At 34.0% G+C, this 17,573-nt stretch overlaps 1 protein-coding gene across 1 annotated transcript in view; it reads right to left on the bottom strand.

Moving 5' to 3' along the window:
- Positions 1-17,573, bottom strand: part of IQCM (IQ motif containing M) — a 381,316-nt gene that overhangs the window by 60,519 nt on the left and 303,224 nt on the right. Inside the window, 1 exon segment of the mRNA XM_026454113.1 lies at positions 15,835-15,996. Within this exon segment, the coding sequence (XP_026309898.1) occupies positions 15,835-15,996 (162 nt within the window).

The raw sequence follows: 17,573 nt of genomic DNA, 5'->3' as shown, positions 1-17,573 counted from the left end.
CACAATTTAATATTTAAAGTTGTACAATTGAGCCATCCCTCTCTGTTACGCAGGAGAAAGACACACTTTACTGTCTCCTCTCTAATGATTTGTCCTTTAGGTTCCAAGCTAGTGGGGATATGTTCAGATGCTAAATGCAACAAAAGCATTCTCTATTTCCCTTTTTCCTTTTTTGTTGAAAGGCACTTTGAAGTTTGTAAAAATAGCCACTTGAAGATTGTTGGAATTTATCAACAGCAATTGTAGTTTATGGGATGAATGATAATTATTACCTATATACACTTGAGCCTAGCAAATGCTAAAACAGTGTTAAGGGGGAATTTATAGCACCAAATGCCCACATCAAAAAGATAGGAAGATCTCAAATTGACACCCTAACATCATAACTGAGAACCAAGAGCAAACAAACCCCAAAGCTAGCAGAAGATAAGAAATAAGCAAGATCAGACAGGAACTGAAGGAGATAGAGACCAAAAGACCCTTTAAAAAATCAATGAATTCAGGATATGTTTTTTCTTTTTTTGGAAAAGAAAATTAATGAAAGAGACCACTAGCTAGACTAATAAAGAAGAGAGAAGAATCAAATAGACACAATAAAAAAGATAAAGGGGATATTACCACTGACCCACAGAAATACAGCCATCAGAGAATACTATTAACACCTCTATACAAATAAACTAGAAAATCTGGAAGAAATGGATACGTTCCAGGACACATACACCCTCCCAGGACTAAACCACGAAGAAGCTGAATCCCTGAATAGACCAACAATGAGTTCTGAAACTAAGGCAGTAATAAATAGCCTACCAAGCAAAAAACACACAGGACCAGATGGATTTCCAACTAAATTCTACCAGAAATACAAAGAGGAGCTGATACCCTTTCTTCTGAAACTACTCCAAACAATTGAAAGGAAGGCACCCCTCCATAACTCATTCTATGAGGCCAGCATCATCCTGATACCAAAACCTCGCAGAGATTCAATAAAAAAGAAAACTTCAGGCCAATATCTCTGACGAAGGATATTCAAATAGGATGAGAAGATGTCAAATTGTCTTTGTTTGTAGATGGCATGATCCTATATCTAGAAAACCCCATCATCTCAGCAGCCCAAAAGCTTTGTAAGCTAACGAGGAACTTCAGCAAGGTCTCAGGATACATAATGAATGTGCAAAAGTCACAAACATTCCTGTACACCGACAACAGGCAAGCAGAGAAACCAACCATGAAGGAACTCCCATTCAAATTGCTACAAAGAGAATAAAATACCTAGAAATATAGCAAACAAGGGAAGCGAAGGACCTCTTCAAGGAGAACTACAAACCACTGCTCAAGGAAATCAGAGAGGACACAAACAAGTGGAGAAACATTCCATGGAAAGGAAGAATCAATATTATGAAAATGGCCATACTACCCAAAGTAATTTAGAGGTTCAATGCTCAGTGCTACACCTATTAAACTGCCCTTAAGATTCTTCACAGATATAGAAGAAACTATTTTAAAATTCATATGGAACCAAAAAAAGAGCTCGTATAGCCAAGACAATCCTAAGCAAAAAGAACAAAGCTGGAGGCATCATGCTACCAGACTTGAAACTATACCACAAAACCACAATAACCAAAACAGCATAGTGCTTGTATTAAAACAGACACATAGACCAATGGAACAAAATAGAGAACTCAGAAATAAGACCAAATATCTGCAACCATCTCATCCTTGACAAACTTCACAAAAACAAGCAACGGGGAAAGGATTCCCTATTTAAGAAATGGTTCTGGGAGATCTGGCTAGCCATATGCAGAAAATTGAAACTGGATACCTTCCTTACACCTTATACAAAAATTAACTCAAGATGGATTAAAGACTTAAATGTAAAACCCCAAACTATAAAAACCCTAGAAGAAAATCTAGGTAATACCATTCAGGACATAGGCATGGGCCAAGATTTCATGATGAAATTGCCGAAAGCAATTGCCACAAAAGCCAAAATTGACAAATGGGATCTGATTAAACTAAAGAGCTTCTGCACAGCAAAAGAAACTATTATCAGAGTGAACAGGCAACCTACAGAGTGGGTGAAAAATTTTGCAATCTACCCATCTGACAAAAGTCTAATATCCAGAATCTACAAGGAACTTAAAGAAATCTACGAGAAAAAAACAAACAATCCTATTAAAAAGTGGGCAAAGAATGTGAACAGACACTCCTCAAAAGAAGACATTGACATGGCCAACAAACATATGAAAAGAAGCTCAACATCACTGATCTTTAAAGAAATGCAAATCAAAACCACAATGAGATAGTATCTCACACCAATAAGAATGGTGTTTATTAAAAAGTCAAGAATCAACAGATGCTGGTGAGGTTGTAGAGAATTAGGAATGCTTTTACACTGTTGGTGGGAATGTAAATTAGCTCAACCATTGTCGAAGATGGTGTGGCAATTCCTCAGAGATCTAGAACCAGAAATACCATTTGTCTCTGCAATCCCATTACTGGATATACCCAAAGGAATATAAATCATTCTGTTATAAAGACATATGCACATGTATGTTCATTGCAGCACTATTCACAATAGCAAAGACATGGAATCAAACCAAATACCCATCAATGATAGACTGAATAAAGAAAATGTGGTACATATACATGATGAAATACTATGCAGCCATAAAAAGAAACAAGATCATGTCCTTTGCAGAAACACGAATTATCCTCAGCAAACTATGCAGGAACGGAAAACCAAGTATTGCATGTTCTCACTTACAAGTAGTAGCTGAACAATGAGAACACATGGACACAGGGAGTGAAATAATGACACTGAGGCCTGTTAGGAGGTAGGGTGGGGACAGGAAGACAATTGGGAAAAATAGATAATGTGTGCTAGGCTTAATACCTAGGTGGTGGGTCGATAGGTGCAGCAAACCACTGTGGCACAGATTTTCCTATGTAACAAACCTGCACATCCTACACATATATCCCGGAACTTAAAACAAAATTTAAAATTAATTATAAAAAGAACTACAATTACTTCAAACTTAAAACAAGAAACTGAAACCACAGATACTAGGTTATTATTATAGAGTGAGTACTGGTAACATATATAGGTTGTATATTATATAGTAATTCTGATTTGAAGATAAAAATCATTCTCTTGACTTTTGCCTATACCTATGGCAATGTGTAGTGAGACACCAGCATCTGCTATAAAATTCTTCTCCCATCCATCTCTTCCACTTTTCTCTTCTGCCTCTATATTTTACTATTAAAATCTATAGTAGGTGCCCATTAGACAGACTGTCAGATGGAGGTTATTATGCATAATTATGACCAGCACAAATGTTCAATAGTGTCAAACATTTTATGCTCTGCATATTTTTAAATTCAGGCACTCTGGGAGGTCATCTGTGTACTGGACAGATAGACATCTATTAAATGTCCAGTCGCTCTATGATCCTTTTTGTCTCTACATTGCTAGAGATTCCTGGTACATAATACCACAGTATGCACTTTAGAGTATTCATTAAATGAATGAATTTATACATGAATGAAGATTTGAACCTTCCCTTCTTGAGACAGAATCAATTATTTTTTGCAAAGATATGTATCAAACTTACACTGAAAAAAAAGTGGGCCACACCACCAAAAAAATGAAGAGAATATAACTGTGATGTGAATGTATAAAAACAGATATGTGAAAATCATGATCAGTGAGCCCTTCCCATCCATAAGTAAAATAAATATGGTCAAAATTATAAGAGCACATCTATTATTTGCAACAAGCCATAAAGATAAATTATTTTTTATAAAATTTTGAGTGTTTTATACATGCAGCTGTCAATATGTTTATTAAATAACTCTAGTATCCAGGTGTTTGCATACCAAATGAAACCTGGGAGCCATTTTTCCTGTATTTATCATTCACTATTTTCCCACAATATGCAAATGCTAAAGCTAAATAAATTATATTCATAGGTTGATTTTAAGTCTAAAGTATCTATATTTATATAAAAATCTACGCTTCAAATTTTAAAGCCTTTAAGCAAAAAAGACAAGTACAGTTTTAGTGTAAGATTTACATGCTTTTTTAATGTTAACTTTAAAGACATTTAAAATGTTCTGTGCCCTCCAGGTATGCTTATTGAACAGGCTAATTTATTATAATATTATATAATCAAAACAGGACTCTGGCAAACTATATTTGAACTGAGATTTACATAATGACATACCTTTAATAGAAAGTCTTATCAGCTCCCTACAATTATCAAATGTTCTAATTTAACTGACAGTCAAACAATACAGAGGACAACTATAAAAATTCCTAAGTATTGTGAAAACATTTTCACTTCATTATGCTGCAGTCTTGGTGGGGGAAACGTCATCATTCTCCCCTAGGGATATTAAATGATTTTCATCTTAAGCAACATTTACATTTAATAAGTATCAGTTTTGTTTTATGAGAGGTTTAACAATGAAGTGCTATTTCCTACTACTTGATATGTGTAGTTGGAAAAGTAAAGGAATTGAGCTTAAAATAGGCATATAAAGCAAGATTTGAGGGGCCAAAAATGCATGATCAGAGCTTTCCAAAGAGGTTGGTACTCAATATGTCCACAGGCAACAACACATGTGTGTGCGTACATGTGTGTGCATGAAGGGGGTGGAATAAGGACCTAATGAGACCCTGAATTTGAATCCTCAAAGCAGTTAAAATTAAGGACATGATCATGAACAAGCCACTTAGCCTCTGGACCCTCAGATCCTCAATTCAAATATTCTAATACCTCCTAACTGGTTCTCTGTAAACATCTAAAGGAAGTTGGCATAATAGCTCACTCAAGGCTTAAATATTCTATAGTTATAAATAGTTTTATAAAATCGTGGAAGAAACTATGACAAAATAATAAAAAGTGGTTATATTAGAGAGTAAGTGCTTGGTTTGCAATCTTACAAATTTTTTGCAATCCACTTTATATTAAATTTATACATAAAAATATTGATGCATAGGACATTATAGTTGATTACCATATAATAAAATAGTGTTTAATCCTAGTAAACAAATGCATTATTTTTAATTATTATTATTTTTGAAGGGATGGTTATGCCAACTTGGAATGTCTCTGTATTAGTCAATTTTTACACTACATAAAGAACTTCCTTGAGGCTGGGTGATTTATAAAGGAAAGAGGTTTAACTGACTCAGTTCCACATGGCTGGGGAGGCCTCAGGAAACTTACAACTGGTGGAAGGGGAAGCAGGCACCTTCTTCACAAGGCAGCAGGAGAGTAAAGAGCAGGGGAAACAGCCACTTATAAAGCCATCAGATCTGGTGAGTACTCACACACTATCATGAGAACAGCATGGGGGAAACCGCCCTTATGATCCAATGGCCTCCGTCCCTGGACAAGTAGGGATTACAGGTTCCTCCCACAACACTTGGGGGTTACAATTCGAGATGAGATTTGGGTGGGGACAAAGAGCAAAACTGTATCAGTCTCAGTTGAGGGGACTCTTTCTGTGAGCTTTGAATAATGTTAAAGAAGCTCTTACTGTTCTCCAAAGATGTTGGCAGCCTCCATGCTCCTCTCTCTTGCAAAGTGTTTTCTTTACCTTTCCTCTCAACATTGCTTAGCAGAACAGTGGAGCACTCACTATGTGCTTGTTTTACCTCACTCATCACCTTCTATCTTTTATTGTAGTTAATTATTTAAATGTATCTTTTACTCAGTCTAAACCAATACATGAGAGGGAAGATGTTTTATTTACCTTTGAATCCTCCTCATGTCTAACGTAGGGTATTGAATACAGACAATAAATATTTGTGGAGTGACTGAATAATGCTTTTATCTCACCTTGGATTTTTGCCTCCCAATGGTAAATTTATATTTCTTTTATTAAATAACAAATGTAAATGTTAAAGAACTGCCTTACTACATTACAGCCATATGTTATAGCAATCTTTGAATGAACCCAGAGAGAGCAAATAAAGTAATTTCAATATATAAATGATAAAAATATATTTATCCTTAATATGAAAACATAGCTTAGCTGCTATAGTAATCCTTCATGTACACATTAAACAATTTATGCACAAATACCTACTATGGGCTGAGAATTACAGTGGGGAATAAGGATAATTAAGTAGAATGTTTCTCAAAAGCTTATAGAACTATCAGAGATTTCTCAAATAAATATATATTTCACATGTATTTTAAAATGTAAAATTATTTTTAAATAGTTTCGAAATATGATGTAATAAAATGGGCTCATTTCTCCTTTTCATTGAAAGGTTATATTTTACTTTTATATAAACATATTCTTTTTATTATAGTTTAACAGCAAAATCAAAACAAATAAGATAAATGTATATCTACCAACAAAGAACAATATAAAAATAGATCAAGCTTAATTTTAAATTGAGGAATATGGCATAACACGTAAGTTTAGAATAATATTTTTAAATCTTAACCTTTTATTATATTAAAAAATAAATGTGCATCAAAGTGTGTAGAATATGCAGAAAAATTAGAAAATTCTGTTATATTAGAACAGTAAATAAAGTCCACTGGATTCACAAAATGTAGATATTAAAGTTTGTATATTCTTAACTCATTTTATGTAACTATATGAGTATATTATACGTGACATACTAGTTTGTAATCTTTTTTCATTAAAATTTATTTTTCATATTTCCTATAAATATTCAATAACATAATTGTAATGGTCACATGGAATTCCATCTTCTTCATGAATCATAATTTATTTAACTATTCCCCTATTGCTGGACATTTGCATTGTTTCAACATTTCTTTTCACTACAGTGCTGTAATTACCATCCTTGTAAATAAATCCATATGCATTATTTTCTTATGATTATTATACACACCTCACTAAATTCTAAAATAATATACTGATTATAATTTAATAGTTTCTTGATGACTCAATATCATCTCCATCAAAACAAAGCATATTTCTTTCAGTTTAATGTGGAAATGTTTGCTCTAGAGTTAGAATTAAATCCTGATTGTACCATTCAGTAGCTCCATGACTTCAAGCAAGTTACTCAGCCTCTTAGGAAATAATATCTCCCTCTGTAAAATGAGCTTGATAATAGCTTCTATCATATAGATTATGAAGATAACATGAGAAATATACATAAAATGTATAGCTCTGAGTCTTTTAAGTGTATAAAGTGAATAAACATTAACTTTACATTAATTACATAATTTTTCATCATAGCAATTATATCCATCAGGGATTTCCAGAGGAAAGATCCAATAGGCTATATAGAGATATACATAAAGAAACTTGACTATGAAGGACTAACTCATGCCATTGCAAAGACGAAGAAGTCCCACAGTCTGCCATCTGTACCCTAGTGTCCCAGAGAAGCTGATGGTCCAAACCCTAAGGTCTGAAAACTAGGTGAGCCAATGGTATAAGTCCCAGGCTGAGTCCATAGGACTAGTATCTTGGGGGTTGATGGTGTAAGTTCTGATTCAAGTCCAAAAGTCCAAGAACCTGGAGCACTGATGTCCAAGACAGAAGATGGATGTCCTAGTTCAAGTAGATACAAGAAATTTGCCCCTCCTCCACCTTTTTTTTCTATTTAAATCCTCAGCAGATTAGATGATGACCACCTGTATCAAAGAGGGAAATCTTCTTTACCTAGCCTACTGATTTAAATGCTAACCTCATCCAGAAACACCTTCACGCAGAAATAACATTACCAGCCATCTGGCATCCATAAGCCCAGTCAAGTTGACACACAAAATTAACCTTCACAACAATTACAGTAGATACAAGGAACAGTGAAGCTGTCCAACCCTGTTTACCCCTTGCTCAAAAAACTCAAATCGTAATTGATTTCAGTTTCAAAATCTTATATAGATTTATTTTATAACTATTAAATATTACTTCAAGATTTCTCTATGTGTATATTTTATACTGCCAGATGTACTCATTCTCTTTTCCTAGGCATTATACTTAATTGCTTCCATTATATCAACTAACATGCAATCTCTATTGTTTTTCTTTATGCCCTGTTTCTTGACAGTTACATTTCCCCACACTCCTAAGAATATTCTAAGAGTTCTACAGCCATGGTAACAAGTTAAAACTAGAACTTGTTTTGAACCTATTTAACTAATCCATTATATTTCTATAATCATGGTGATAAGAAACTCTCAGAATCGGTTTTAAATATCAACCAGTGACAGCTAAACTTAGTAAACACACTTCTGAAAGCCAACCAGTCAGTGAGAGTTCCTGCTTTTCAAAGTTGACCACTGAACAAAAGTCTTATTCTAGTAACACATTTCTGAAAGCCAATCAGCAACTCAGTCTTTCCTGTGTAACCACACGCAGCAAACAGTGTCATTTTACTTCCACTGCTAAAAGCCACTAATCACTGACCTATATGCTTTCTATATTAGTTATCTACTGCTGTGTAACAAATTGCCCCATGCCGGGCGCTGTGGCTCACACCTGTGATCCCAGCACTTTGGGAGGCTGAGGTGGGTGGATTACAAGGTCAGGAGATCGAGACCATCCTGGCTAACACAGTGAAACACTGTCTCTACTAAAAATACAAAAAATTAGCCAGGCGTGGTGGTGGACGCCTGTAGTCCCAGCTGCTGTGGAGGCTGAGCCAGGAGAATGGTGTGAACCTGGGAGCGGAACTTGCAGTGAGTGGAGATCACGCCACTGCACTCCAGCCTGGGCGGCAGAGCCAGACTCCCCCCCAAAAAAAAAAAAAAAAAAAAAAAAAAAAATTGCCCCAAAACTAGAAGCATAAGACAAAAATTTATCTCACACCATTTCTGAGAGTTAGGAATCTGGGTAGCTTTACTAGGGTTCAGGCTCAGGGTCTCTCATGAGACTGCCTTCAAGCTCTCACTAGAGCTGCAGTCATCTGAAGGATTGACTGGAGGCTCCATTTCCACATTGTATTACTCACATAGAACTCAGTGCCTAATTTGTGTAGGCAGAAGGTCTTAGTTCATCACCGCATACACCTCTCTAAGAGCTGTTGCAGTATCCTCGTGACATGGCACCTAGCTTTCCTCAGAGCAACTTACCCAAGGGAGAGCAAGGAAGAAGCCAGACTCTCTTTTATGATCTGGACTCAGAAGTGAAGTACCTGCTATATTCTATTGGTAACACCTGATACACTATGAGAGGAAAATACACACAAGCATGAACCAAGAACCACATCCTTGGAGCCATCTTAGAGACTGGCTACCACTCTTCCTGAAAACCCTATATAAGATCAACGGCCTGCTTTGCCCAGAGATCATGCTTAACCAGTATAATGCCCCATTATTTATGGGTTTTATTTCAGATATTGAGTGTTAGTGTCATCCTTTTCTTAATTTCTAGATGTTCTTCCTAGACTTTTTGAAGTTTCTCATTTGGAAGCATTCCATTTGACCCAGGAACCAACAACAGTGCTCACTGCACCTACTTCAACCAAAACTCTGATAGTGCTTTGTATCTGCTAGAATGTGAACACTTCTATGGCAGGTATTAAGCCTAAGTTATTTCTCAATCTTTATTGCCAAGTATATAGTAGACACTCAGTTAATATTTGTTACATAAATAGATGCAGAAATCATAATGAAATATTAATCTTTCAAATTTTACCTCACAAAGTTAAGCAATATTGAGTGGTGGATTGTTGTAAATGTACAACTCATATTTTCTTTACTAATAGACCTGGTGCCATCTTGATATTTTCTTACTCAAATGTTTCCAACATGCTGGTGAAGCTGGGTTCAGGAGGTAGGAGACACATCTCTGATTTTATCATTGAAGTTTAAGGAAAAATGGAATTCACATAGAACACAACCATTTCATTAAATGAGAAAGACCTAATTCATCACCCTAATACATTTTTTATACCTTGAACATAGTCAAAAACTTTAGCCAGATACAATATTGCAATCGTTTTTATTTTACTGTTGGATGATTCATGTAAGTATAGCAAGTGTTGAAAGTTTGAACCAATTAAACCATGTAAACATAAAATATGTCTTCAATCAACAATTACAATTACCATGAAAACACATTCATATCCATTTGCCACTACCAAAGAAAATCAAAAGGACATTAGAGAACATGACATTGGAGGCTGATGGCAGTGTATAGCAGATAAAATAAGGGATGAATGGGGATATACCCAAACAACTTTTCAAGTCCTATTTGGTATAAAATATATTTTTCAGTGACTATATTATTCATCTCAAGCAAGCAGATACTCTATAGGCAAAGCATGACATTGACCTAAACATAGTGCATTTAAACTTAACCCAAATTAGAATAGGCCATTTCCTATACTTGAGCAGATATAAATGATATAAAATATATAGAGCTCCTTTCAAATGAGAATGTAAGTTTTTTACAGTAATTAATCCTACGGAACACCTCAAAGAATAGGCTCAAAATTAAGCTTAGTTTTTGACAAGAGTAATAAATGTCTATATTCTAAATAAGCAAAGGAAAACCAGGACAAGTCAGAATAGTAAATTTAAGAAGGCAAAATAAATTATACACACATCAAATAGTTACACGAAAATATGACAAAAAGTTAGATTAAAAAATACGGGCAGAAATCCAAGTAAATGCTGGGATGTGTATTTTTAAAAGTCTTTAAAAAGTGCAAAAATATAAGCAGAACTAGTAGTAGCTAAGATTATATTCACAATAAGTCAAACATGTATTGGATTATCATGTTGTATTCTGAGCTTCATCCCTTAAAATAAATGAGAAAATTGGAAAAATGTTCAGAGAGAAGTGCCAAAAGGGATCAAGGATTAGAAGGAGGGATTCTGAAGAATACATTAAATAGCCCATTTTAGAAAATAGAGAGTCATAATAATCTATGCATAACCTTTATTTTGTTGTTAGTAAATAAGTTTCAACTGGAATAAAGGATATATAAGAAAGTCTTATGTTACAAAGTAGAAAATTCTTAAAGAAGATCACCAAAAATCAGCCTTGACTGTCAAGGATGATTATCTAATTGCTGGAATCTTTAAAGCTAAGATAGATTCTAATTTAGCAAATGTATATCAAGTCTTGACTAAAGGCAGTGAAGCAAACTAAATTACATAAAAAATACCTTGTACTTTCTTAATGGGAAAAAAAACAGTAATTAGGCCAAGAAATCAGGTTCCGGTATTAATCACGTAATTTAAATAACCATGTATTCTAAGGGTAAGTAAAATGTATTATATGAAGTGCTGGAAATGATATGAAAAAGAAGTAGTAGAACTATAGGTCATTGATATTACTCAGCATCTGAACTAATGAGAAACTTGACAGTAAGACAATAATACGATTTCAGTTAAAATGGACCATTGGTTTAGGAAAGTGATTTGATCATTCATTTGTATTCCCTAAATGATTTTCTTGAAAGATAATAGCTAATCCACCCCTTCAAGGTATCTCCATTAGAATTCCAAGAATTATAGGCCTAAAATGCTCCTTAATATAATCTACAGCTTCAAGGTTAAAAATTTGCCAAAGTCACAAAAGCTTAACAAAGGAGAGAAACAAGTTGAGCATATTTGTGACAGTCCAGAGGGTTGGGGAGCTTGAGGACAGACAGTGCTTCAAAAAAAAGACAACCGAAGATATGTTAAAAGACTAACTTTCCAAAATAGCCTTTCTAAAACTAAGTGTGACAAGCCATATATTCCTGGAAAAAAATTAAAGACTTGTTTTTTACTTGGTCTAAGATTATAAAATTATAATCTAGAAGAAATTCTTTGTGCCTATTAAGCAAGTTGAAATTACGACTTACGCAGCATTCCAGTTACAATCAAGCCACTATTCTAGGAAATACAGGATATAAAAATATGGTTGTACCAGGTATTTTTAGAGAATGTATGGTCCTCATACTAGGTACTTTGTTAGCAACCCATGCCATTTATGGAATATTCGTAACTCTATTTAATCATTGGTTCTTGCTGTTGATAGATCTCTGAATTTACAGAGTAAAATCAATAAACAGGAGTACCCACATTGTAGAGTATTAATGTTGGAACACATAATAAATTCCCAAAGCTATCTTCCCTAAAATGTTTATAGTTAAGGAGTTACTCAGTTTTAAGAAGCACTTCTGTAATAGACTAATCTTTTTCAAGGCAAATGTTGCAAATCTCTTGTCAGTCAATTCAATAACAATGTAATTCAAAAAGATTCAAGGCTCTGGTCACTTACCCATAGAAAAAGAAAAAAATCAGCAAAAAGCTTGGAAGACAGAGTTTGAAAATAACAACATAATGCTACTTGCATATTTCCTTTTAATTTGTTTTAACAAAGTGTTTGCAAATAGACTGTAAACAACAAACACAAATAGGTATAGGTCACCTTCTGATAATTTCAAGTGGAAAATTGCAGAGAAAATAAATAGCAGTCAGGTTCTTAATTCATTTTATTAAACCCAAAACTTTCAACTTAAGTTACTCTTTTTCATAATTTTCTTTCCTTTTCTTTCTCTCATCTTCCTCTAGGCTATTACAGAACTGAGCCCTTAAATATGCCTTTGTATGCACCAGTCCAATGATATTGCACTGAATTTGTGACTCTCTTTAAATAAGTTTTAAAATGCAAGTTTTAAAGCTTCAAGAGAAAACATCTTTTAAAAATACTACCAAAATAAAATTTCCCTACCTTGGTTCTTTAATATTTATAACTTGCTTTTTATAGATTTATTGAGGCGTAAAATATATACAATAAACTGCGTAAAGTGTAATATTCAATAACTTTTTACTTTGTATATCCATGAAATGATAACTGCAATCAAAATGATAAACATTTCCATCACTCTTAAATTTTTTAACCCATCACCTCTCACTTCTACTTCCAATCTCCATTCCCAGGTAGCCACAGATTTGTTTCTACTCAGTTTGCATTTTCTAGTATTTTACATACATGGAATCATATAGTATGTACTCTTTATTGTCTGGCCTCTTTCACTCGCATACTTATTTTGAGATTCAGCCATGTTGTTATGTGTATCAAAGGTATCCAGGTTTTTTCTTTTATATTGCTAAGTATTCTACATGGATATATCACAATATGTTTATCCATCCATCTGTAGGTAGTTATTTGAGTTGTTTCTATTAGTTTGAGTGTTTTATAAAAATGTTTTATGAATATTCATATACAAGTTTTTGAATAGACATATATTTTCTCTTCTTTGGGATAAATATGTAGAAGTGCAATGCCTGGTTGTATGGCAGATGTATGTTTAACTTTTTTTAAAAATTGGCCAGGTGCAGTAGCTCATGCTTGTAATCCCAGCACTTTAGGAGGCTGAGGTGGGCAGATCACTTGAGGTCAGGAGCTCAAGACCAGCCTTGCCAACATGATAAAACCCCATCTCTACTAAAATATATATATATATATATATGAATTAGCTAGTTGTGGTGGTGGGCACCTGTAATCCCAGCTTCTTGGGAGGTTGAAACACAAGAATCACTTGAACCTGGGAGAGAGAGGTTGCAGTGAGCCAAGATTGTGCCACTGCACTCCAGTCTGGGCTACAAAGTGAGACTCTCTCTTAAAAAAAAAAGAAAGAAAAGAAAAGAAAGGAAAAAAAAAAAGAAAAGAAAAATAAAATAAATAAATGCCAAAATATTTTGCAAAGTGTATTTACCATTTTATATTTGTAGTAGCATGGTATTAGTGTTCTGGTTGCTGCACATCCCTGCTGACACTCGATATGACCAGTCTTCTTAACTTTAGCCATTTTCGTAGATGTATAGTGATATCTCACTGTGGTTTAATTCACATTTCCCTATGGCTAATGATGGTACACATCTTCTTATGAACTTTTTGGCCATTTATATAAATGATTCTCTTTTAATTTTGTGTTTATTTTGAAACATTTTACTTATAGTAAACTTCATTCCTTTTGGTGTACGATTCTATGGGTTTTGACTTATTTAAAATCATGTCATCACTATCATAATCAAGATACAGAACGGTTCCATCACCCTAAAAACTCCCTCATGCTGCCTCTTTGTAGTAAAACACTACCATCAAATTTAAACCCTGGCAATCACAGGCCTGACCTTTGTTACTATAGGTTTGCTTTTTCCAAAGTGCCACTTAAATGGAATCATACCATAGCCCTGGATTCTGGCTTCTTTCACTTAATATGATACATCTGAAATTCATCCATGTTATATGTATCAATAGTTCACTCCTCTATTTTTACTGCTGAACCAAATTTTTATGGATGAACCAAATTTTGTTTATTCACTCACCAGTTGAAGAACAGTTGTGTTGTTTCCAGCTTTTGGCAACTTTGAATAATGCTGATCATATATATATATATATATATATATATGTGTGTGTGTGTGTGTGTGTGTGTGTATGTATGCATATATATATATGTATGTCTACACACATATGTTACATATATAATATATTGTATATATTTCTTATTTATATATTATAAATATGTGTGTTTTGTGTAAATAAATGCTTTCTTTTATATAGAATGGCTAGGCTTTATGATTAGAATATATTTCACTTATGAGAAAGTATCAAAATATTTTCAAAATGGCTGTATTATTTTGCATTTCCACCAGTAATGTGTGAGTGTTTGAGGTGTTGAGGTGTCCCACCTCCTTGTTTGGTATCATTAGATTAAAAAAAATTATTTTAGCCTTTCTAATAAGTGAGTAGTAGTATTTCACTGTAGTTTAAATTTGCATTTCCCTGATGACTAATGATGTTGATCATCTTTTCATGTGCTCATTTGCTATCTATATATCTTTTTTCACTATTTGGTTTTGCAAAACTGCAAAGTTAATTTATAGAAAAATAGTCTTTTCAACAAATATTGTTGGAAAGTTTGTGATATCAAAGTATTAAAAAAAGAACTTCAATTTATATCTTGAACCACATACAAAAATTAACCCCAAATCAACCACACACTGAAATATAAACCTAAAACTATAAAATTTATAGAAGAAAACCTTGTTGCTACAATCCAGGCCAACACTTCCTGGATATGGCAGCAAAAGCATGCAATAAAGAAACACAGTAGTAAATTGTACTTTATCAAAATTGAAAACTTCTGCTCTTCCAGAGATACTATTAAAAGACAGAAAAGACAAACCAAGACAAACCACAGACTGGAAGAAAATATTCACAAAGCATATAAAGGTTAACTTACCTGTATTCAGAATATGTAAAGGATTCTCAAAACTTAATAAATAATAATATGAAAATGATCAAAAGTTTTGAATAGACACTTCAACAAAGATATACAAATAATAAATACATGAAAAGATGCCAAATAACATTGTTTACTAGAGAAATGCAAATTTAAACCACAAAGAGCTACCAACATACATCTATTAGATTGGCTAAAATTAGAAAGGCTGATTGCACCAAGTGTTGATACAGCTGTGGAATAAATGCAACTTTCATATCTCTGCAGTGGCTGGGTAATATGAAATGTTAAAATGACTGGAAAACAGGTTAGCCAAGAGAAATGCAAGCACATGTCTAAACACAGTCCTGAACATGAATGTTCGTAGCAGCTTTACTTGTAGTAATGCAAAAGTGAAAACAACCCAAATTTCCATCAACTAGTGAGTAGACAGGCACAATATAGTTCCACTATTCTAGTGGAGGTACCAAAGCACAAAACAGTCCCTTTTTAAATTGCAGGCATAGTATATAAGAAGGAAAGAGAACATTCTATAGGATCTATGTATCATCCCATATCATCTATGTGATGAATATAGTTATATATAATATTATAAGGTATCAGTTCTTCTTTACAATAAAAAATAAGGCTTAATATCTTACCTATATATTTATAACCTTCTTCCCCATTTACTATGGGTCTCAACCAAGTTGACTTGAGTAGTGTACTGTCAGGCACGTGTGCACCTTCAGGAGGATAGAGTGTAAATAACATTTCAATTGCTTTGGACTTTTTGATTAGTTCAGAATATTTTTCTTTGCCATCTATAAAGAAAAGAGAAAATATATAAAATTTGAGACATTTTACAGAGTGTCATACTTGCTTCTTTTAAGGGATGCAAATTAAAAACTATTATAACAATTTGGATACAACAGGTCACACTGAAAACATGGTTTTTTTTAGTCAAAGTTACTTTACCAAAAATCTTCTTGTTCAGTTAATTCCAAAAACTAAAGAGTAAGGGCTTTACTAATATCATCTTAAACCACTATCAGCTTGAAGCAGTATTGTTAAAGCTGTGACAAAAATTAAGGTACCCAATGAACAGCATTCACATTATACATTCTATAGTATAACCATAGATTCTTACTTTTAATTTCTGTTAAACAATGGAATCAGATTAATCTGACAAAATGTTGAGTAAATATAGAGTTCCATATATTGGAACTACTAAAGGAATTAATATTTCTAGGTGAAGGTTTTTAAGAAAATATAAAATGCATATTGCTGTGACTGAATTATTTTTATCTGGCAAACATTTGTATAGCACATATTATGTGCAAAGAATTATTCCTAGTGCTTTAAAATATTAACATATTTAATTTTCATAACATACCTATAAGGTAAGTCCTATTATTATTTCCTTTTACATGTAGAAATTGAGACCCAGAGAAGTTAAATAACTTGCCTAAATTTCATAGTCTATAAATGATGCAAGTAGGCTTCAGACACCTAAGGAAGCTCTTATTTGCAAACGAATCTTTGTCAACTGAACATGGCCTGTATTAACTAGTAGCTGAGAAAACTGGAATTAAACAATAATTTTAATTACATAGTGAAACATCTCTGGTATGCCCATTGGACCTCCAGTTTGTAATTCTAGTTTTTGTTTGATAAGCCAGGGTCCTAAAATTCAACAAAACAGTCTCCTGAGGACTTAAAGTGACTCTGCCTAGAAACATTTTAAAGAAAAAGAGAGACACTAATGTAAATCTCCACTTACAACCTGATTACATATATTTCCTTCCTTTCCTCTTAGTCTTCTTTATTTTGTTACATGTCATATTTTCTGATAAAGTGAATATAAGGCCATATGACATGATTTGATGGTGAACAGTGTACTAGGTATCCATCTATTGCCTCACAAATCCAAATCCATCCTTCACTGTCCTGCTTGTGAGGTTAGAACACTTCTTCCTTGCAATACGGTATGATTTTAAGTATAAAACAAATTGGGCAATGGAGAGAACTAGACAATGAATGGGTTCTTTCTGGATCTGGTGGGTCTCTCAGCAGGCTCCTGCAACTTCTCTGGCATCTCAGAGGGCACTCCGCTCCTCCCACCACTGGGCACTTCCTAGAGAGTTCCACCAGTGCAGCACCTTCCTATGAATGGCTTCCCATTGAGTTCCACAATGTGACATCACCTTACAGACAGTTTGCCACAGATCTCCAGAATGCCTTCTCCATGAGTGTCACTAGAATGCCAGCTCAGTGTACTCCCCCATTCACTGACTCCCCATGGGTGGCCTTTGTAAAAATTTGTCTTTCTTCAGGTGCTCTGCCTCAAGGCAGACCAAGGGGTCCCTATATCTCCTCTTGTCAATTAGAGTTCTTTTAC

The sequence above is a fragment of the Piliocolobus tephrosceles genome, chromosome 3 (assembly GCF_002776525.5).
Source record: "Piliocolobus tephrosceles isolate RC106 chromosome 3, ASM277652v3, whole genome shotgun sequence".
Lineage (NCBI taxonomy): Eukaryota > Metazoa > Chordata > Mammalia > Primates > Cercopithecidae > Piliocolobus > Piliocolobus tephrosceles.
Note: the sequence above shows the minus strand (reverse complement) of the source record. Positions and strands in the feature narration are given on the sequence as shown.